General features: G+C 45.9%; 1 protein-coding gene across 1 annotated transcript in view; it reads left to right on the top strand.

The window, feature by feature from the left end:
* The window catches only part of LOC310845674 (gamma-aminobutyric acid receptor subunit pi-like), a 52,951-nt gene that overhangs the window by 8,955 nt on the left and 20,032 nt on the right, over window positions 1-23,964 (top strand). The window contains exons 2-6 of the mRNA XM_083741099.1: window positions 3,881-3,965; window positions 7,357-7,460; window positions 13,298-13,365; window positions 13,750-13,967; window positions 15,716-15,798. Of these exons, the coding sequence (XP_083597225.1) occupies window positions 3,910-3,965; window positions 7,357-7,460; window positions 13,298-13,365; window positions 13,750-13,967; window positions 15,716-15,798 (529 nt within the window). The 5' untranslated portion in view covers window positions 3,881-3,909. The remainder of the gene's footprint in view (window positions 1-3,880; window positions 3,966-7,356; window positions 7,461-13,297; window positions 13,366-13,749; window positions 13,968-15,715; window positions 15,799-23,964) is intronic.

Raw genomic sequence — 23,964 nt, 5'->3', positions numbered from 1 at the left:
AATAACTTCATATTTCTTCAGAGGGAAGCATGAATATTTTTGTTCTCTGGAAATAGCACAGTAACTGTTGCCGAGGACAGACATTCCTTTCTAAAGGACCATCCAGTATTTTGAATTCATCAGACATTCAGCAAGCTCTAGCCTAGATCCTTGTGGTCAAGCGCGCAGGTCACAAGGGATACCATTCTATCCCAGAGGAGATGCTTAAGGATGGCAAGCGCTCTCTGGACATAACAATTATACAAGCTGGGCCTCCATCTAAACAGAACTGCTCCGTCTTCTCCCCCCCCCCCATTTATGTCTCAGCTGTCTTCCTGTGCTGTGCTTTTGATAGGCAAGATCTCAAATGCTGTTGGAAATTAGAAGTTGGCTGAGTGGCATGCCAGGAGCAAACTTGTCAGCCAAATGAAGGCAGGAAAACTACAGCTAATAACTGAAAGCGGACATGACCCCTGGCTTGCTCTCATCAATTGGTTATCTTCAAAGAGTGAATCCGGCAGCTGGACCTGGAAGTCCCGTAGCATTAGCCTCCTGGGTTTATCTCTTCAAATAAATGCTCTTAGTTTTGCTACAGCAGAAATAACCCACATGCCGCCGCCCTCCAGAGGTTATTGGACTACAACTCCCATCTCCCCTGGCTATTAGCTATGCTGGCTGGGGCTGATAGGAGTTGTAGTCCACTGCATCTAGACTGCTCCATGTTGGCTACCCCGTGCTAGACACTCCAAGCCCTATCTATGATCTTAATTGACTGGTAAGTAGATAATTCAGGTAAAGGTAAAGGGACCCCTGACCATTAGGTCCAGTCGTAATCGACTCTGGGGTTGTGGCGCTCATCTCCCTTTATTGGCCGAGGGAACCGGCGTACAACTTCCGGGTCATGTGGCCAGCATGACTAAGCTGCTTCTGGCGAACCACAACAGCGCACGGAAATGCCGTTTACCTTCCTGCCAGAGCAGTACCTATTTATCTACTTGCACTTTAACGTGCTTTCGAACTGCTCGGTTGGGCAGAAGCAGGGACCGAGCAACGGGAGCTCACCCCGTCACGGGGATTTGAACTGCCGACCTTCTGATCGGCAAGTCCTAGGCTCTGTGGTTTAACTCATAGCGCCACCCGCGTCCCTCTAGATAATTCAGATAGGGGTCTGTAATTCTGCTAAACTGACTGAATGGAACTCCTCCCCCTGCCCATAAGCTGATGCCACTGAGTGATGCTGGGTGATAGGCAGGAGGGTGTGGTTTGCTGGTAATTGGCCTCATGGGCCAAACTGCACCCCCTAGCAGACCAAGACTGGCACACAGGCTGGAGATGCCTCACCCCGATCAAGATGTTGCTCCCAACATCCTAACATTAGCTATGCTACTCGGGGCTGATGGGCCCCCAGTCCATCAGGGCTACAGATTTCCCAAGCCTGGTGTAGAGCTGTGGCAGACTTTGGGCTCTCAAATTTCAGCAGCACCTTGTGTGATGCTTAAATTTGGTGCCCTCCACCTCTTGCACTCCACTCTACAACATTGTTGTGGTGCCCTCTGTGGATCCGGGGCCTAGGGCAGCCAAACCGGTCATGGTACCCTAAAACTGCCTCTGTGTAGAGGAAATGGAGGCAGCGCTCCAAATGCCTCATAATCACTTGCTTTTTTCTTGTTTTTTGGAGAACTGTGGATTTTTAGAATCAGAATCAAAAATTAAACCTACGTGAAAATAAGACGGCATGGACCTGTTTTTGCATGAAAGAGAAGCTGAAATGGGATGGAAGTAGGCTGTTTTGTTCATCTCTATTCAACAACACTATTCACAAAAGCTGTTACTTCCTTGAAAAATCTTGCTCTGATATTCTGGTGCTTTCCCTTTCCCTTTTAACACTTTGGGTTGCTTGGAGCGGATATGAACTTCACCATGTCCATGAGGTAATTTAATTTTTTTTTTAAAAAAAATTAAATGGTCTCAGGAAGTGACCACACATCATAACATGCTGTGCTTTTCTGGGGAATTGTGTGTGTGTGTGTGTGTGTGTGTGTGAATGCCCCCCCACCCAATGATGAAGCATTTATAAATTGTTCTGAATAAAATAAACTTGTAGAAAGCTGACAGGAGCTGGAGAACACCAGGACAACTCCTCCCTCAGGGTAATTATTTCATAGCTCAGAGTGGGGACAGGGCCTAGGTTGCCAGCAAGCACACAGAAAATTATGGCAGCTGATCAGTTGGACTAGGGATGCACACACATCATACATTTAAAGTGAACTTCCCCCAGAGAATCCTGGGAACTCTAGTTTATTAAGGGAAGTGGTGACTGTTAGGCAACAAAGGTGTTCAAGGAGTATTGATGAAGGATTAGGGAGAGAAGGTAAATAATTGCTTCGTATTGTGTTTCCACTGGTCCCCATATCTGCCCCCTCCCTTGGGAAGAGTTTGTGAAGAACTAAATTTGCTATTCCATGCATGTTTTCTTCAGAATAAGCCCCATTAAACTGAACACAGCTTACTTCTGACTAAAAATGCATAGGATTAGCTCCTTGTCAAATAGACAATGTTCTTCAGCTAGCTAATAAGGAAAAAATGTAAAAGTTACTAGAACAGGGACTTCTTACACCTGAGGGTGAAATTGTTGGTCTTCCAATGAAAAAGGCAATTGTCAGTAAAATCAAGTCCTTATCTGGAGGACTGCAAGTTAATCAAGGTCACACTAGTATTTTTATTATTTTTTTATTTAAAGAAAGAAGCTATTGAGGTAGAGCTTTAGCTGTTGGTCAAGCAGCTTCTGTGGCTCCAAAAGGGAATTAGACAAATTTATGAAGCATAGATCTATTGGAAGGCATTATCTAGGATAGGGAAATTAAAGCTTCACGTACAGAGACAACATATACCTGCAAAACAGACATTGTGGACAAATGAGAGGTCTGTTGCCTAACTAACCAAGTGAGGGATGTTGGACTAGATCAGGGAAGGGAATCTGTGACACTCCAGGTGCTATTGAACTATTCTGTGTTATATTTTCTTGCTTATCATCTGAAAAGATGGTGTTTCAGGTTTTTGGGTGTGTTTTTTTTAAGTTGCCCTGAGGAGATTTCATTAAGGGACAACACAGAATCAGCCTTGAGTCTCCCAACTGCAGGAGTGTCAGGGCGGTTAGAGTCCAGGGGTCAGCAAACTTTTTCAGCAGGGGGCTGGTCCACTGTCCCTCAGACCCTGTGGGGGACCAGACTATATTTTGAAAAAAAAAGAACAAATTCATTTGCCCCACAAATAACCCAGAGATGCAGTTTAAATAAATGCACACATTCTACTCATGTAAAAATACGCTGATTCCCGGACTGTCCACGGGCCGGATTTAGAAGGTGATTGGGCCGGATCCAGCCCCTGGGCCTTTGTCAAAACAGCAGCCATTCTCACTACTATTGGTGGAGAAAGAGAGAGAGAGAGAGAGAGAGAGAGAGAGAGAGAGAGAAAGAAACAAAGAAAGAGAAACCTACTAGAGAGGGAAAGCTGTGACTCCAGTAGAAAAAAATTTTCAAGCCTAATTGCAGTGAGGGGAGAGAGCAAGGAGGAGATAATGCATTTCAGGTGGTGAGGGCCACATGTGGCCCACATTCCAGCTGTTTCCCACCCCTGCTTTAAAGTTCAACTTAAATAAAAGGGAATTGCTTCCGTTTAGGACCCGAAGTGTAAAACACAAACCTGCAAAATTGGATTAAGCTAATCCCCATGAACTCTGTCAGGATTAAGTAATGTTACTATCTGCAATTTCCCCAGTGATCCTTTTTTCCTTTCCTTTTTTAAAGTCACTCTTGGTAACCTCATGTAACCTGTTAAGACTCTCTGTGTTCTTCACAGTGCTCTGCGAGTAAGGCTTTTGCTTCATTTGCTTTTAGGAAAGAAAAATATCTTTTTTTGGAGCCAGCTCCAATGATGTACACCTTGAGCTGGGGTTTCAAAGCCCTTTCCCTAATGATATTATGCAGGTAAGAGACGGCGCTTGTTGCATTCTTCCTCTGTGCATGCAGAATCATTTGGGGTGGGAGCAAAAGGTTATTGGGGCATTTCAAGACAACGAAACTTGGGAGGCGGAGAGCTTGCAAGGAGCTGCCCACCTCTACAGCTTCTTTGATCAGGCCTGCCACCTCAGATTCTCTTGGTCCTCCTTTGACCCCCATCACCCACCTGTCCCTCCCATCAAGATCCTCATTTTCACCCACTACAGGCAGATGCGGAGGATGGGAAGCAGAGGAAGAGAAGTCATGTCAGGATCCTCCCTTGGGGCTTTCCAAGAGAGAGAGGGGAGGTGCTTCCCAAGGTTTTCACCTTACAACTGTATTATTCACTAATAGAATAGGGAGGGAAAGGTGGTCAGGAAATCCCATTACAATCAGACCTCAGGTTACAGATGCTTCAGGTTGCGTTTTTTCGGGTTATGGACCCGCCGAAACCTGGAAGTACCAGAACAGGTTACTTCTGCGTTTCGGCGGCCTTGCATGCGCAGAAGCGCTAAATCTCAACCTGCGCATGCGCAGACATGCCACTGTGGGTTGCGAACATGCATCCTGCATGGATCACATTCACAACCCAAGCGTCTACTGTATTTTCACTAGTCAAACTAATAAGTGGTTCCTTTTCTTGCACAGCTGATGTCTCCATTAACAGAGGGACAGTAGTTTTTGTGTCTACCCATCATGGACTATGCCAATGCTAGTTATTAGTCATGGTGGCTATACGCTGCTTTGGTTCGCCAGAAGCAGCTTAGTCAAGCTGGCCACATGACCTGGAAGCTGTCCCTCGGCCAATAAAGCGAGATGAGCACCGCAACCCCAGAGTCGGCCACGACTGGACCTAATGGTCAGGGGTCCCTTTACCTTTACTAGTTGTTGGGAAAGATGGAGGGCACAAGGAGAAGGGGACGGCAGGATGAGATGGTTGGACAGTGTTCTCGATGCTACTAAAATGAGTTTGACCAAACTGCGGGAGGCAGTGGAAGACAGGAGTGCCTGGCGTGCTCTGGTCCATGGGGTCACGAAGAGTCAGACACGACTAAACAACAACAACAACCAGTTGTTAGGGAGGGACTACGGAGAAAGCTGTTAATTGTCACGTCCCATTTGTGGGATTCCCATAGACATCTGGTTGTCCACTGTGGGAAACAGACTAGGTGAAGCTTTGGTCTGGTTCAGTGGGGCTCTTATTATACCCAGTAGTGTTTGGTGGAGCAGTGAAGGTGGGGTTGCATTGCATCACTGCTGCTGTCATGGACTGGTTGGACACAGAAGAGTGGTGGGGAGAACCAGCTAGGGAAACCCCAGGGGGAAAGACTCAGAGCCCAGGGAGTGGTGGTGGGACAATGATGTGTGGTCAGAGGGAGAAGACGTAGAAGAGGAGGTGTCAGAAGCTGAAGAAGTAACAGGGCTTAGTGAACTGGGAGAGTCTGTGGCAGAGGGGAGTCCAGAATCAGAGGCTGGAGAGGAGAGAGGCCAAGAGACAGAGATGAGTTAGGCTGGTGAAGAGTCACAGGTGTCTCCTCTTCCTGCTGCAACAAGCTGCCCTCCCCCCATCTCCAGAAGATGACTGAAATGGGCAGAGCAGTGGCAGGCTTCATGCTGGCACAGTCTCTGATTGCTTGGGGGAAGCCCTGAAGAGAAGAGGATATAGATGGCTATGGGGAGATGAGGACTTTCAGTCTTGGCAACTGATCCACACTGGTTGCCTTTGGTATCATTCTGTTCCTGTCCTTTATAACTAAACTCTACGCATCTAATGTTAATGATTGCAGATTTCCTGTTCTCTTTGACTTCAGCTAAGTGTGCCTTTGCTTGAATATACTATGCTAGTCACTATAGAAACATGCAAAGAAAAGTGGTTCCTGCCTAAAGAATTTTACTACCTAATTTGGAAACAATCAAATCTGTTCAGTCATGCATTCCATGGCAGGGCATGGTGCACGCATGTTTAGTTTCTTTGCGAGTGAATGAAATGGTTCCAGAGCAGGATTGTGTTTCAAGGTATTGCTCCCCAGCCATCTGCTTTCATAAACTCTGCAGGATTTTATCACATTTGAATTTTTATCCTCAGATACCTGTCAACAATAATTGCATCTGATTTGTATGTTGTGATAGGGAACATCATCCCTGCACAGGCAACTGTGAGGGTGGGTTTTTCAGGGGGCGCACTCAATAGATAGACCAGCAGATCAAGTGGATTATGGGATTATGGGATGAAGTTTCATATTATTTGTGCACCAGGTTGCAAAGGTGATATCTTTATTGCATGAGAACCAATTGGATCCACTGACCTGCCTAAGTTCAGTGCAAAGAGGATACAGAGGTATATTTGCACTTCCTGTATCATAATTTAGATTTCGATATATATGTGATAATCATCAGTATACATACAGGTTCACATGCATATGGGTATTTTCCCCAAATATACGCATGGATACTATGTAATTGAAATAAACATCAGGGCTCTTAGAGATAACTTTTGGATATAATTTGCTTTAACTAAATATAGTCAGAACAAACAGTAGAGATCTGGATTTGAACGTAATATAGCTACTGGTTCTAAGTGCAAGTAGAATCTTTCATTCTCTTCCTATTATACACTAAGGCAGGGTTTCCCAGGCTTGGGTCTGCCATCACCCCTAGCTAGCAAGATCAGTGGTCAGGGATGATGGGAACTGTACTCCAAAAATAGCTGGAGACCCAAGTTTGGGCAACTCTGAACTCAGGAGTGTATGAGGCCTAGTTTTGCCACAGCTCATACCTGATCACTATAGTAACTTGTCTGTACCAGAACAAAATTCATTGTTGTTCTGGAAATGGAAACTGTAGATCAGCTTGGTGCTCTTCTGACATTTTGGCATACAACTCTCTAATCATTGCTGGCCAGTGACCATGCTGGCTGGGGCTAATGAGAACTGTAGAGCAAAACATCTGGAGGACACCAGGTTGGGGTGCAGAGAACAGCTGTGGCATGCAAAAATATTTTCCGATGTATTTTATCCCTTGGGTAAATTTGACTAAGCAGATTTCATGGTATATAAAAATAAACTTCATTTTATCGGATGGGAAAAAGCCTACCTACTATTATGTATGTTGCAGAAACGGTAAGCAAACACTGAACACTTTAGAAATTCATTCAGCTATCAGGGCAGTTGTACCAAATTTGGGCCAGATATAAAACCGGCAGATTCTGCTCCTTGGGGGACTAAAGCTTTATCAAGTCTGGCATTTTGGGAAATGCTCTTGCTACATGTAGACATTATGAGATGGAAAAGCAACACAACTTCTGTGTTAGAAATTTGGCACAGCGTTTCGTCTGTGACAATAGCCTGAGAATAAACTCCCTGTTCTTTTTCCTGGTTAGATTAACACAAGTTTCTCCGGCTGAAGAAAAGGGTGAAATTCTTCCTCCAACCATACAGAAAATAATGAAAGGATATAACAAGTATCTGCGACCATTTTTTGACAGTAAGTAGGAAAAAAAGTTTTGATGGGAATAGGCTCTCCTGAGAGTTAGAGAACAACTGAAAAATGAGAAATGAAACCACAATTAAAGCCTTTTCAGTCATGTATCTTTGGCAGCATCATGTCATTTTAAAAGGTTGTTCTATCTCCCGAGCTGCAGGGTTTAGAAGGAACCTGAAGGGTTAGCTCTGTCCCTGTGATACCGAACTATGATCTGCCATATCTAACAGAAGTGACAGACCGGCCTGTATAGTCAAGATTCTTATTTATAATGGCCCAAAAGCAAAGTGCAGAAGGAACTGAGGAGCCTGTGGTGCAAAGAACACATTCGCTAACTAAGAAGATCCAGATATCAGAAGGAATCCAGTCATGTGCTAGAAGGGAAATGTGTTGTCTGCTATCGTCCGTACTATATAGACTGTTTTGGTGTTAACTTATGACCTCTACAGCCCTGTCATAACAGTGACATGTTTCATAATTTAGATCTCTAGGGGACACCTCTGGCTCCTTGTGCACTTTCAAGTGGTACCAGAGTGCCTAGTAAAAATAATAGTTGGAAATGCTGAAGAACCAGAGGTTGTTTTTTCCCCTGTTTGCTGAAAAAGAACCCACTTCTCTGTGTGTATTTAAACTATAAAAAGACTGAGGAGAAAGTATCCAGTTTGCTTCTTCAGCTGTGCAGCAGCAGCTTCAAACAACAACAAAATCCTTGCTATATGCTCCAAATTATGCATTATGCATAATTGTAAATAATGATCAAATTTCATATAGGTATATTAGATGCTGGGGAGTAATACAGTTTTATACTATTTACCCAGTTAATAATTTAGAATGGTATGTTTAAAGTGGGTTGCTGAACATCATTTACAACTACTGCAGATCTGAGGGATGCACTGGGCTCCACATTAAACCCCTCCTTTTAAATAATTGTGAAATGAGTTAGACTAAAGTAGAGCCAGATGTTTCAGTGCTGATTTTCCTCCCCCCTGTTGCCCTGGGAGACAGATGCTTTGAACACAGAGAATGAAATATGGAACAACAAAACGCACCACAGTCTGAACAGGTTGCATCTCAGGGTATACTGAATTTCAAGATATGGCTGGCTTTGCTGCCAAAGCAGAATCTACAGCAGAATCTCTGGTTTCGTGGGAACTTTGGATGTGAAACTGTTGGCTCTTCACCTTCAGTTTTTAAAACAAGAAATTAAAAGTGTGGGTTGCAGAAGCAGGTGACTCTATTTGAATGCTCAGTTCTAAACATCCTACCACAATTGCCTAATATTTTATTGAGCTATTTGAAGAAGTTGATGATGTGTAATGGCATAAAACAGAATTCTGGGGCATTTAAACATAATCTTCACTTTGCATTGGAAGTAACCTTAGTGTGGTTACTTCTGGTTCTTGCCTAGTAAAATATGTTAAATTTCTAGTTGAGCTTCAATGCATTCTATGCATCCTTGTCTCTCATCAAATGATATTTCATTGCAAAACTGTTTTATTCATTAGATTGAATAAAAGTAATAATTTCCAGTTTATACATATTAATCCAGTATTCATTACAAAATAAAGCATTCACATCTATCGTAAGATATTTAACCTTTATTGGTTTAGCCCTCTGGCCTTCCAAAGCTGGAAAAAGGGAATAGTTTTCTATTGCCATCTACTGGAGAGAGGCAAGAATAATTTCAAAACCTTCACTTAATGATGCAGTAGGTAAGCTCAAGGATCTTGGGATCAATCTTTTTTACAATTTGGTCAAATCTTACCAGTTTACCATTAGAGGAATAAATCTCATGTATGTTATCTGGTTATTTTATTACAACACATTAAATCATTTTATCAATCAGAAACAACAAAGAGTCTTGAAGACTTACAACCGTTATGCATTTAAGGTGCCACAAGACTTTCTGGTTGTGGCACTCAGGTTGGTAGCTAGCTTTTATTTTCAGATAGGTAACCAATTTATACCAGCTGCTATTCAAATTTTTCAATCTAAATTGTCATCCCAGATACTTTTTGGGATCCCAATATGGATACAAGCATATAATAGTGATTTAGATAAGATACAGTCAAGTTTCTTGAGATGTATTCTGAGGCTCCCAAGTCCAATCAAGTAAGGGGCAATGTGTGCAGAACTAGGATCCCTTCCAGTCGGGATTCAGGCCTCATCATGGGACTGAAACTGCCTTGGTCGCACTGGTTGATGATCTCCGGCGGGCTAGGGACAAAGGTGAGAGCTGTTTCCTAGTTCTGCTGGATCTCTCAGCGGCGTTTGATACCATCGACCATGACATCCTTCTGGACCGTCTTGAGGGGCTGGGAGCTGGGGGCACTGTCATACAGTGGTTCCGCTCCTTCCTCCTGGGCCGTGTTCAGAAAGTGGTGGGGGGGGATGAGTGTTCAGACCCTGGGCTCTCACTTGTGGGGTGCCCCAGGGTTCTGTCCTCTCCCCCATGCTTTTCAACATTTACATGCAGCCACTGGGAGAGATCATCAGGAGGTTTGGGCTCGGTGTTCATCAGTATGCAGATGATACCCAGCTCTACCTCTCTTTTAAATCAGAACCAGTGAAGGCGGTGAAGGTCCTGTGTGAGTGTCTGGAGGCGGTTGGAGGATGGATGGCGGCTAACAGATTGAGGTTGAATCCTGACAAGACAGAAGTACTGTTTTTGGGGGACAGGAGGCGGGCAGGTGTGGAGGATTCCCTGGTCCTGAATGGGGTAACTGTGCCCCTGAAGGACCAGGTGCGCAGCCTGGGAGTCATTTTGGACTCACAGCTATCCATGGAGGCACAGGTCAAATCTGTATCCAGGGCAGCTGTTTACCAGCTCCATCTGGTACGTAGGCTGAGACCCTATCTGCCTGCAGACTGTCTCGCCAGAGTGGTACATGCTCTGGTTATCTCCCGCTTGGACTACTAATCCAGAATGCGGCAGCTAGACTGGTGACTGGGAGCGGCCGCCGAGACCATATAACACCGGTCTTGAAAGACCTACATTGGCTCCCAGTACGTTTCCGAGCACAATTCAAAGTGTTGGTGCTGACCTTTAAAGCCCTAAATGGCCTCGGTCCAGTATATCTGAAGGAGCGCCTCCTCCCCCATCGTTCTGCCCGGACACTGAGGTCCAGCTCCGAGGGCCTTCTGGCAGTTCCCTCACTGCGAGAGGCCAAGTTACAGGGAACCAGGCAGAGGGCCTTCTTGGTAGTGGCGCCCGCCCTGTGGAATGCCCTCCCATCAGATGTCAAAGCGATAAACAACTACCTGACATTCAGAAGACATCTGAAGGCAGCCCTGTTCAGGGAAGTTTTTAATATGTGACATTTTGGTGTATTTTTCATCTCTGTTGGAAGCCGCCCAGAGTGGCTGGGGAAACCCAGCCAGATGGGCGGGGTACAAATAATAAATTATTATTATTATTATTATTATTATTATTATTATTATACACGTTGGAATATTGGGTGTAGGCTAGCACTATAAAATACTGTGGTTGCGTTGCCATTTCCATTGCCAACCTTTGAGTTTGCTCTCTGACTTACTTAAGGATTCTTATAATTCCAAATGGTTTCAGCTCTTACATAGCAAAATCAGATCTATCAGTATTGACTTAGAACTCTTGCATAATTCAAGTGAGCAATAAATTTATTGCAATATTCAAATCCGATTAAGGGACACTGAAAAACAAAACATCAAGCCAGCTGTAAATAAAATTTGCTCCCCCAGGTTCTATGGTTTAAATACACCAGATAACAGGGTCACTTATATTTCAAAATTAATAATTGCAGTCCAACACAGGGCCTTTCTGTTAGCCCAACTGAACGTTTCCCCCTCAGCTTCTGTCAAGGACAGATATTTAAGCATTCCCAGAAACGATAGACATTGTGGATGTTCTGTGAATGTGCCAGACACAGTAGAACATACCGGTATTCTTTTCTACTGTCCATTGTACAACCAGCTACGCAAGCTATCTCCTTTTTTGGGTAGTCTAACATCACGGCACAATGAAAATATCAGATTCTATCTGTATGACATTAACCCGGAAGTAACTGCAAGGGGGGCTGAGTTTTTATCAATAGTATCTCTTAGAGTGGTGAATGGCACTATTTAGCAGGAAGAAATTCCAATGAAAATCCTCGTCGTTACATATTTTTACATGGCTGTTTATCTGTATATATTTTAAATTTTTATATATGGATGTTTTATGATAGCCTATATTTGTAATGCCTAATAAAGGTTTGGTGAAGAAGATGATTATGTATTTAAGGTGCAACAAGACTCTCTGGTTACGACTGGACATAATGCTAAATGTGGTTTATTGGTATGAGAATGAGCCCAGGTAAGTCTCTGCTATTCATGCCTCCCCCTTCCTTCTCTCCAAGAAAGAGATTGGAACTTTTCACCCTAAACTGTGGTTGATCTTAGTCAGTGGTGTGAGATCAGTGGACTAGTGGGACTAGGCTAGTCCCCCTGGTGCTTCCTTCCCAAAGCCCAGGAAGCTTCTGGCCAGCTTAGAGGAGGAGGTGTGATGTTCACACCCCCTTGCAAGCTGGCATCTCTGGCCCTAATTGTTCCCCTACGAAAACATTCACCATATGCCACTGATCTTAGCTATGGTTTACTGGAATAAACCAAGGTTTGAAGTTGGATTGTTTCATTAAAACAACTTAAAGCTAACCAAAGTTTGTCCATATCTGGACAAAAGGGCAAATTATTATTTGTAAAAAAGAAAGGAAGTTTTCGGTGTCCTCCTAGTGGCCATGCTGAAGGAAGAAGGAAGGGGAACCCAAAGTTTGCCTGAGCTCATTGCCATAGTGATAAACTGCAGTTTATCATTACATTCAAATGAGGCCTCTCTTGTTTTTGCTGCAATTGACTTGCATGACTAGTTACCTGGAAATCTTATCTATTGAGATGCAAAGTCCATTTAGCTTCACTAAATGCAGCAACTGTTTTCTTTTCCTTTAAATATTGGAAATTTTCAAACAGTATCTTAAGGTGAATTGCTGGGACTAACTTTGAAAAGACCTTTTCTGTAATAAGACTAAACTCTGAAGAATAACTCCTCAGACACATTTGCATGTTGTTCACGTGCCAAACCCAGAAGCAATTGCACCATCAATGGACATCTGGATGAAGCAGAAGGATGCAAGTCACCGAGGGAAGGGAACCCTCATTGCAGTTTCGTCAATTTTATATCATTCCCAAAACTGCAGAAAAGTGTGCAGCATTTCTTTGAATTACTTAAATAACAGCAGGGTTGCTGAAGATTTCACAAGCATGGAAGGATGCATATGCCGAGTGTTTCACACAGAGTAGACCCACACTGAAATTAATGAATAGGATTAAATTAATTCTTGCTGGATTGAATCAAACAGACCCCCTTCCCCCCAAGTCATTATATGATTTTAGTATTAAACATCTTTGCTAAATTAACATCAGTATTTTTTTTAAAAAATACATTTGGCCTTAATGCCCAATTTTTGATGTGCATTCTTATTTCCAAATGGATACATTGCACTGTATTTCTGTGATACAGGGATTTCTGCACTGTTTCCTATCCAGGAAGCCCTACCCAGTAAAACTGCTAAAGCTGGCTAAACAACTCCAAAATGTGCTCAATTGTCTTCACATGTTTGCTCTGAGACCACCTCTGGTCTGCAGAAATTCCTGTGAGACTGATATTTCTCCCTCAGGAAAACTGACCTTGGAAGTCCTGCTTTTAGCTCCAGTCTCATGTAATCTGCCACAGCATAGTGATGAACTCTCAGTACTAAAACAAAGACCACAACTTCTTACTATAGAGTGAATATTAATTTTATGCTATGTTTGTGCATCTATTTCAGATGGCCCTGTCTCTGTAGGAATGAGTATGGATATAGCAAGCATTGACACAATATCGGAAATAAATATGGTATAGTAGTATTTTTTTTTCTTACTTCATATTGCACTAAGTATAACAGGAAACTCTTTCGTTCTCCTTTTGCTTCCAGCATCTTTGCTAGACTTTCAGAATAAGGAACCAATATCATCATTTAAAAAAACAAAACACCTCACCAAAACACTTTGGGGCAACATGGCCATTTTAATTCATACAGCTAAGCTTGAATCCAGTGCTGTGCGAGAACAGCATTTCACTCACAAAAGGCATGTAGCGAGTTGCCTTTGAGAACCTATCCCTTTTGAAACTGCTATGAGTTAAGAATAGTTGTTTCCATACATATAGCAGATCAAACAAAAGGGGTATGTGTGTTATAATGTATTTAGTTAGCTGTTTTAAACTGTGCTCTCTTCCCAGGATTACACAGCTACCATATTCCTAAGACAACGATGGACTGATGAACGCCTTTGTTTTGAGGGTAACAAGAGCTTAAGCTTAGATGGCCGTCTTGTGGAGATGCTTTGGGTACCAGACACCTTTATAGTGGACTCAAAAAAGTCATTTCTTCATGATATCACAGTTGAAAACCGTCTAATAAGAATATATCCCAATGGAACAGTCCTTTATGCCATAAGGTATGCTCATTGCCCAAAGAGTGCTTTTTCAAAGAGCCCTTCTGAGATTGATTAGAATGAATTGTGACAGTTTTAAGTGGATCCTCTTTCACCAGCTACATTATACTAGACCAGATAGATTCCTGATCCAACTTATTTGTTCCATACTTTCAGAGCTGCTCTCCCCTCCATCACAATTAATGGGAAAGCTGTATGCGTATCAGTTCTGTGCCAAATATTCACCTAGAGGCTTTCACCCTAACCCTAACCCTTGCTCACCTCTTTTCAAGTTCAGATGTTCACTGCCTCATCAGTAAATCCTCTGGCACCATCTTTTTAAAAGGAAGAAAACAGGGATTGCTTCATGCTGCATATGTGAAGCCAACAATATGGGATTACATAGCCAATGTGATGATGATTGACAATGTCACATGGCCAGTAAGATCTGACTAGCTGATAATGTCATGAAGGCAGTTCATAGTGAGGACTGTGTTGCCTTGCCATCCTTCTCACTTTGATGGCCAGAGCAGATGAATTGAAATATTATAAACCATTTTCAAAATTTGTTTCTGTACAATTGGGGTAACCTTTTTCAGGATCTAAAAAGGGAAGAGTAGCAATTCCAAGTGTAGGGCTTAATCAATATCTATCTATCTAGTAAATCCAACTAATTAAAAAATACATTTACTATAGACAAAAAGCAAAGCAACATAGAAAGGGAAATGAAGCCAGGGATAAACAGGAAAATATGCTGTTGTTTCAAGTGCGCAAACACAAGCAGTTATAGTTTATCAGCCTTTCCCAACCTGGTGCCCGCCTGATGTTTTAAACTACAGTTCTCATCATTCCCGGGCATTCTCCACACTTGCTGGGTCTCCTGAGGCTGTAATCCAAAACCTTTGGTGAGCACCAAGTTGGGAGAAGCTGCAGTAGGGTGCTGAGACAAAGGGAGATGATGGTGATTGTACTGTAATTTGGCATGGTTTTTATTTTATTTATTCCATTTATATACCACCTTTCACTTCCAAGGAGCTCAAGGTGGTGGAAATGGTTCTCCCCCTCCCCATTCAATCCCCACAGCAACCCTGTGAGGCAGGTTAGACTGAGAAGGAGTGTCGGGCCCAAGGTCACCCAATGATTTGAACCCTGGTCTCCCAGGTCAGAGTCCAGCACTCAAACCATTGTGAGGTGGGCCCAAGAGACAGGGTCTTCAGCAGTAGAGCCATCATTATGAAATGCCCTCCCAGGATCTATCAGGCTTCCTCCAGAAGTGAGCTGAATGCATTTTTATTCTGGGTGAAGCTTCCCATAGTCCCTGGGGTAACCCAGGCAGCATGCTTGCTTTATTTATTTATTTATTTATTTATTAATTATTATTATTATTATTATTATTATTATTATTATTATTATTATTACTACAGACCTTTGATGTTAAATAATTCTTCCATATATTTTTGGCTGCTGCTTACGCCTTTTAACTTACAATACTGCAGTTTTCTTACCTTCATGCACTGCATTTGTTTTTAACCATTTTTGTTTTCCACTGTCTCATTTTTGCTAAGATTCAGAATGAAGTGGGGTGTAAAGGAGTTAATAATTTCACATCTTTATTCCCTAGCTGTCTTTTGACAAAAAACATCAGCCGATCTTTCCCCCCAGCCATATGTTTTGCCTTTTTAAAAAAGCTCAAATAAGTAGGATAATTTGTTTCTATTTTCAGTGCTCAGTATGATGCATGGATGGTAACCATCTGTACTTTGCTTTTAAAGGATAACTACAACAGTTGCCTGTAGTATGGATTTGACTAAATACCCTATGGACAAACAGACGTGCACCTTGCAACTGGAAAGCTGTAAGTGATTTTATTACCTCTAACAAAGAGAGGGGCAGGGGGCAGGGAAGGGAGCCCATTTGCAGGGACACTGGAGAGAGGGTACTACAAAAGAAGCTCCCAGGTAGTGCTAGGCTGCAATCCTAAACCCACTTACCTGAGAGAAAGCACCATTGAATTCAATAGGACGGTGTCGTGGGCTAGCTGGATGCTGAGGCGTGGTGGAAAGCAGCAGATGGGGAACCCCTAGGGGAAAGATGTCTCAGAGCCAGGGGATTAGTGGTGGAACGACAGAGGGAGCAGACTGGGAGGAGGTGATGTCCGAAGCTGAAGAGGCAACAGGGTTTAGTGGGGCAGAGTGGTTTAAAATCAGAAGCCGAAGTGGAGGCTGGAGAGGAGTGGGGGCAAGCTGCTGAAGAAGCCATGGAGTCCCCCCGCTCTTTCTGTGACCAGCTCCCCTGGTCTCCATGGCCATGGAGAGGATTAAAGAGGGTGGAGGAAAGAGAGACAAGATGAAGGAACCTCAGGTGGATGGGGGAAGGAGTCTGGGAGAGTGGTGGGAAGGCGGGACATTTAGTCCTCAGAAATGCCTTATTGGGGCAAGATCTACAGGGAAGAGTTGCTGCGATCACTAGGCCTGCAGAGTTTGGGTTTCTTTGGGTTAACTTCGCTGACACTGGGTGTTTTATTGCTGACTTGCTCCTGGACAGCAGGATTTCATCCTGCTCTAGAATAATTAGTTGAGGCAGGATGTAGAAGTTAAAACCTCTGCAGCTGAGGCTCAACATTCAAAAAATATGCCTCTGAGTACCAGTTGCCAGAGAGAAACAGTGGGAGAGAACTCCTGTGCTCAGGTCTTGCTGGTGGGCTTTCATTGGCCAATGTGAGAGCAGAATGCTGGACTAGACAGGCCTTTGCTCTGCTCCAGCAGGGCTCTTCTCTTCTCTTAATGAGTGGCAGCCATGTAGGGCTCCCACCCACTGAAATATTTCCATGTCAGTGCAAAGCCTCCACAGGAGCAGATGTGGAAAGTATCCGGTGAGATCTAAGCAACCAGCATGATTGCTTCTAGCATACAGAAGTACTTCAGCTGGACCTCTGACCACACAGAAGAGGTTGCTCAGCTGCACAGTAATAAAACATGCATTGGGCCTGAGAATTTGTGCGTATATAGAAAATGTACTTGTTTCTTTCCCATTGCTGAGTGTCTTGATAATTCCACACATTTCAAATGAAAACTACTGTACCTCACTAGTCTAATGTTTTATGGTTTTAACCCATGTGGGTTCTGACGAGGCTGAGATAGGGTTGGATAGACCCATCAGTATCTGGCCCATACCAGTTTTGCATTGGGACAGGACTAACTATAATCTAATGTAGTGATGTGGTGAAAATTTCTGATGATACCATCCTACAGCCAAAACAAGCCAGAGTTTGGCTTCTTGTGATTTCTGAACCCAGGCTCATGCTTTGTTTCCTCCCCCCCCCCCAAAAAAAAATGAGCAGTAAGGTAAGGACAAATATTAGCTACCGCTTGTGGGTTTGTGTGAACCGAACCGAACCGAACCGAACCGAACCAAACCAAACCAAACCAAACCAAACCAAACCAAACCAAACCAAACCAAACCAAACCAAACCAAACCAAACCAAACCAAACCAAACCAAACCATGAGCTTAGGTTTGGAGCACATGACAAGCCAGACCCTGGCTTGCTTTGTCTGCAGCAGCATCCAGAAGCGACACTGAAATATACTCAGAGCCGCAAAGTGATTTCATGCTCTTTATTCAGCTCATAGTGGTGAGGAGGAATGAATGAATGTCCCCTCAGAGTATCTGCTTTATATACATTATTTACACAATGGGCTGCACATGATTGGCTAATTCCGGAATTCTACTGTAAGCCAATCAGGCTGTGGATTCACTTCTATCTGGAGCATGATTGGGTGGTTCCTGCTAACCAATCATACTGCTGCATTGTTCTAGGACCAATCAGACTGCTGCCTTTTGGAGCCTATTGTTCTAGGACCAATCAGACTGCTGCCTTTTGGAGCCTATTGACTCAGTACATAACACCCCTCCTCTCTAAGTTCCAGTCCTGCCCGGGAGGTGGCATTCATAGTCCTCAAGGTACGCCGGCGGCCTACGTGTGCGTTGCGGCCTGTGGTGTTCCCTGGTCCGGGGTTCAGGTTCTGGCTCGTGTTCCAAGGATGCTGGCTGTGATGGGGCTGTTTGGTCTGGCGCAACCGGCTCACTCAGTCGTGGTTCTGGTTCCGGTGTCCTTTCGGCCTCACAGGTCCTCTCTGTATTTACTGATTCTGCCTCTCCTGCTTGCTCCTGCTGCTCTATGGGCCTCACTGCCCCACTGTTCCCTTGGGACTCCTCTGACCTGTCCTCCTCCTCCTGGTTTTCTCTTGGGAATCGTCACCGTATCTGGTCGCAGTGGCGGCGCCAGCATTGCCCCCCATCTGTTAGCACCTCGTACGACACGGGGCCAGTGACCCTGGTGACTGTGGCGGGTACCCATGCAGGGCCTGCCCCAAAATTCTTTGTGTACACTGGGTCCTGGGCTGTGAAGGTCCGGGGGTTCCTGACTTCCCCCACCACTACCTCATCCTGAGCTCTATCGGGGTGAAGGCGGTCCAATCTGATTGCAAGGCGCTGACCCATTAGTAGTTCAGCGGGACTCCGGCCAGTCGTTGAGCTGGGGGTGCTGTGCTGTGCTCGAAGGAATGTGGCAAGGCGGTACTCCCAATCCCCTTGCGTCATGCGGCGAAGGGTGTCCTTGGTGGTCCGCACCATGCGTTCTGCTTGGCCATTGGTGGCTGGGTGGAATGGCGCCGAACGGATGTGGCGGATGGCGTTTTGCACTGTGAAGGTTTGAAATTCTCCTGACGTAAATGCAGTCCTGTTGTCTGAGACGAGAGTGTCAGGGAGCCCGTGGGTTGCAAACAGCCTGCGTAGTACCCGGATGGCTGCGGACGTAGAAGTGGACGGTACCAGTGCGACTTCCAGCCATTTGGTGTAGGAGTCCACCACTATGAAGAATGTTTTCCCCTGAAAGGGGCCAGCGAAGTCCACATGCAGGCGTGACCATGGTGCTCGGGCGGACTCCCATGACTGGACTGGGGCCCTTGGGGGATCTGGGCGGGATTCTTGGCAGGCCTGGCAGTGTTTGATCCAGGCCTCTATCTCTCCGTCGATCCCCGGCCACCACACGTAACTCCTGGCAAGGGCCTTCATTCTTACTACCCCTGGGTGTGTCTCGTGTAGGGCTGTGAGGACCCTTTTGCGGAGGGGCTGGGGAACAACGACCCTGCTTCCCCATAACAGGCACCCCTTGTGGGCTGACAGTTCATGTTTGCGGGTTGTGTAGCCGGCGAATTCTGGCCCGGGGCTGCTGCTGGGCCATCCCCCCCACACCCAGTCCAGGACCCGGGAGATGACCCTATCTTTCTTCGAATGGTGTGCAACTTCTTGTGCCTGAATGGGGCGGTCGGGAAGCAGCTCCAGGCTCATAACCTCTTGTGCAGGTGCTGGGTCCGGTAGTGGTAGCCTGCTGAGGGCGTCTGCATGGCCCATCGCCTTTCCAGGGCGGTGAATCAGTGCATACTGGTAGCTGGCAAGGAAAATTGACCACCTGAGGACGCGAGGAGACAGCACTTGGGGGGGTCTGCTTTTCGGGGGCAAACAAGCCAAGCAACGGCTTGTGGTCAGTCACCACGGTGAAGGGCCGCCCGTACAAGAAATCATGGATTTTTTTTACTCCCTTCACGATTGCCAGACCCTCCTTGTCGATTTGCGAGTAGTTCCGCTCGGTTTCGTTGAGTGTCTGGGAAAAGTATGCTACCGGTACCTCTCTTCCATCCGGGAGTTGGTGTCCCAGGACAGCGCCAATGCCATAGGGTGAGGCGTCGCATGCTAGCACAACTGGCAGTCTCTCGTCGAAGTGTGCCAAGACCGAGTTTGAGACAAGCAAGTCCTTGACTGCCTGGAATGCAGCCTCCTGGCACTGGCCCCACACCCAAGGAGCCCGCTTGTCCAGGAGTCTGTGTAGGGGCTCCGCTACCGCCGCCTTGTGGGGAAGGAAGGAATGGTAAAAGTTCAATAGTCCCAAGAAGGCCTGAAGTTCAGTCTTGTTCTTGGGCGCTGGGGCATCACAAATGGCCCGTACCTTGTCCCCAGTTGGGTGGACCCTTTCTGCATCTACCATAAATCCCAGAAAGTCCACCTGAGGCACTCCTAGTAGACATTTTTCCCGCTTCACCTTGAGACCCGCCGTCTGGAAACGGTGCAGAGGCGGTCCTCAAACTCCTCGGGTGTGGGCCCGGCAATCAACACATCATCGAAGAAGGGGGTGACACCAGGAATCCCTTTAAGGAGAGAGTCCATTAGATTCTGGAATATGCCTGGTGCCACGCTGACCCCGAATTGCAGCTGCTTTACCCTGAACGCTCCTCTGTGCGTCACAATCGTCTGTGCCTCTGCTGTAGCCTCATCTACTGGCAGCTGTTGATATGCTTGGGCCAAGTCCAGCTTGCCAAAAATTTTCGACCCAGCCAGGGTGGCAAGGACATGGCTGACCACTGGCACTGGGTATGCATGGGCCGTGAGGGCCTTGTTTATGGTACATTTGTAGTCTGCGCAGATGCAGACCAAACCATTAGGCTTGACGGGTGTGATGATTGGGGTTTCCCAGGGGGCATTAGGCACCGGCTCCAGCACTCCTTGCTCCACGAGTCGGTCCAATTCCTCATCTATATGGGGTTTCAGGGCGAACGGGACCTGGCGGGCCTTGAGCCTGACCGGTCGTACTGCAGGGTCAAGCTGTAGAGCAATGGGGGGGCCCGTATACTGTCCCAATTTCCCATCGAAAACCCCCGGAAATTCCTTGCATATGGCGTCCACATCCACTTGTAAGCTCATGTGGTTCACCCCGGTGATGGCTAGCCCCAGTGGTCCAAACCATGCCAATCCCAGTAAGCTAATGTAGGGGCCCTTGACCACAAGCAAGTCCAGTTGCCGCGTCCGCCCTCTGTATTGCACCCTGAAGGTCCCCACCCCCATTGTGGGGACCTTACGTTTTTGGAAGTCCCGGAGGGTGAATGGGGCCGGCCTGAGTTTGGGACCCCCAGTAGGGCACAGTTTCCTTAAGGTCCTTGCCGAGATTATGGATAGAGTTGAACCCGTGTCAAGCTCCATGCGGCATGGGGCCCCCTCTATCCGTACCTCTACATAAATTTTCTCTACATTGGGGTGGGGCAACTGGTATACCTGGAAGTCCGTGAGCTCCGTTGAGTTGCCTTGGTGCGTTGGGCCCCGGGACCTGGGGCTCTTGGATTGGTCATCTGATGCCTGGTGTCGGGTGGGCTGAGCCCGACACACCCGGGCGATGTGTCCCAATTTTCTGCACTGCCTGCACTCTGCGTTGCGGAAACGGCAGGTCCTCCTCTCATGACTTTCTCCACAGCTTGTGCAGTTCCCTCCTTCTCGTCGAGGCAGCTGTGGTATGTGGGCTGCTTGAATGCGCTGCTGTACTCGGTGCACCTCCTCCCTGTCGGATCCTGAGTTGTTGGTGAGGTCTTCATGGTGGACCCTCGGTTGGGACGGCTGGCTCGGCCGTGCCTCTTGCGTCGACCTCTCGGCAGCTTCCGTTGCCAGGGCCTCCTCCAGAGCGACCTGGAACGTTAGGTTCTTCTTAGCGTAGAGGCGTCGTTGCAGCTTCTCATCCTTCAGGCCACCGACAAGGCGGTCAAGAAGCATGTTCTCCAGCTCTGAGAAGTTGCAGAACCGGGCAGCTTGGCGGAGAGAGGTCACAAACCCAGTTATGGTTTCCCCAGGGGCTTGCCGCTTTGCGTAGAAGGCATTTCGACGAGCCACCACTGAGGGCTGTGGCGAAAAGTGCCCCTTCAGCTGTTCCATTATTGTTTTGTATGGAACAGTGGTGACGTCTTCAGGTGCAAGGAGAGCCCGGGCGATTTCAAACGTCTCCTCTCCGCAGACGCTGAAGAATATTGCCCTCTTTTTGGCGTCTTCTTCATCGGTGATCCCTTTGGCTTCTAGGAGGAAGGTGAAACGGGAGGCGTACGCTTCCCAGTCTCCAGATGCTGGGTTGAACGGCGAGAAGCTGCTGTCGGTTGTCATTCTGAGTTCCTTGGGTCCCGGAGCTGAAGCCTGGATACACGGTGCGAGGCAGCGGTGCGGCAGGTGGCGGTGCTGTGTGTGGCAGTTAGCTCAGCGGGATCCCACCTTCGTCGCCAGTGAAATATGCTCAGAGTCGCAAAGTGATTTCATGCTCTTTATTCAGGAGGAATGAATGAATGTCCCCTCAGAGTATCTGCTTTATATACATTATTTACACAATGGGCTGCACATGATTGGCTAATTCCGGAATTCTACTGTAAGCCAATCAGGTTGTGGATTCACTTCTATCTGGAGCATGATTGGGTGGTTCCTGCTAACCAATCATACTGCTGCATTGTTCTAGGACCAATCAGACTGCTGCCTTTTGGAGCTTATTGTTCTAGGACCAATCAGACTGCTGCCTTTTGGAGCCTATTGACTCAGTACATAACAGACACCATGGGAGCTTTGGGGCAGTATGCAGAAGCACGCTGCTCAGTCACCTTAAATGTGAGTTTGTTACAAACTAGGGTTTCGTATGGCATGCAAGCAAAGCCACTGAATGCATGCATGAACGTATGGCATGCAAGCAAAGATGTTCAGCCCTCCTGGCCAGCTTGAGAAGAGGCTTCCCAGTTTGTTAGATCAGTTTTCTGCGATACCAAAACAGGGACACTATGGTTTAAGCACTGCCTACAGTCCTGGTTTTCAAACTATACATTCAAACCATAGTTTGGAGTAGGAGGAGTTTGGATTTGATATCCCGCTTTATCACCACCCTAAGGAGTCTCAAAGCAGCTAACAATCTCCTTTTCCCTTCCTCCCCCACAACAAACACTCTGTGCGGTGAGTGGGGCTGAGAGACTTCAAAGAAGTGTGACTGGCCCAAGGTCACCCAGCAGCTGCATGTGGAGGAGCGGAGACGCGAACCCAGTTAACCAGATTACGAGTCTACTTCTCTTAACCACTACACCACACTGGCTCCTAATTTGGCTTCTAGGCACACTTAAACCACAAGTTTCTGGTTTAGATTCTATGGGAAACTTTAAGTCATTGCATAAGAGAGTAGGAGGGAGTGTTTGAGCTCATTGCTTGCTCCTGTTCTAACAAAGCACAGACAGTTGGGAGCCATGGTATAACACCTCAACCAGGCCTTAGAATGTCTCAAGAAATGTTGTAGACAAATAAGACTGAATAAATATTTAAATCAGAAGAGCAATTCCTTGCTCGGTTTCATACAGAATTCTTTGGCATATTTCCATACACATAAGGTAGATTTGTGTATCTGACTGCATACCCCCCAACATTTCTCCTATTCCATAGCAACAAACCAACAACATTTATACCCCACCCATGTGACTGGGTTGCCCCAGCCACTCGGGTGGTTCAGGGAGGTCAGATAACTATATCCTCCAACATTTCTTCGTTGAAAATAGGGATATTCTAGGGAAAAGCAACACATCCTGGGATGAAATCAGGAACTGGGCCAGCTTCTGTAAATCTAGGACTGTCCCTGGAAAACAGACGCTTGGAGTGTCTGTGATTGGCAAGGCCTGTGATCACATTTCAGCCTTTACAGTCAGGCAAATGCAGTTTATTACAAATGCAGTTCTTGACTGCCACTCTCTGCACAGCCAGGCTGCTGCCTAAATCCCATTAATAAATCTGTGCAGGATTATAGCCACAAAGGCAAATTCTCTCCACCTCTCCAAATAGTCTCAGTTCAAGATTTCTGACCATTTAAAATATCTGTGCTTCAAGCTACATTTCTCTTCTTCTATAAAGCTGTGCCCTAGTCTTGTCCAGCAATCTACGTTTTCCACGTCTTCTGTCTGAAAGCATCTGAATGTGCCGGCTTAGTCTTAACTTCTGACACCATTCATGCAAGCAAAACTCAATTGCACAATTATTCACAAAGTGGGCCACACATTCATTTTCTAAAACTGAGCAAATATTTGTTGACTTTATTCTAACAGAATTGGCCCTATTATAGCTGTTGGAACCTCCAAACCAACATTAGATGCCTCCAGGGAACATGAAGTTTATAGGGGAAATAAAATGATCCTG

Source organism: Podarcis gaigeae (assembly GCF_964106915.1).
Source record: "Podarcis gaigeae genome assembly, chromosome: 5".
Taxonomy (NCBI): Eukaryota; Metazoa; Chordata; class Lepidosauria; order Squamata; family Lacertidae; genus Podarcis; species Podarcis gaigeae.
The sequence above is the reverse complement of the archived record's forward strand: the minus strand, read 5'-3'. Positions and strand labels throughout refer to the sequence as shown.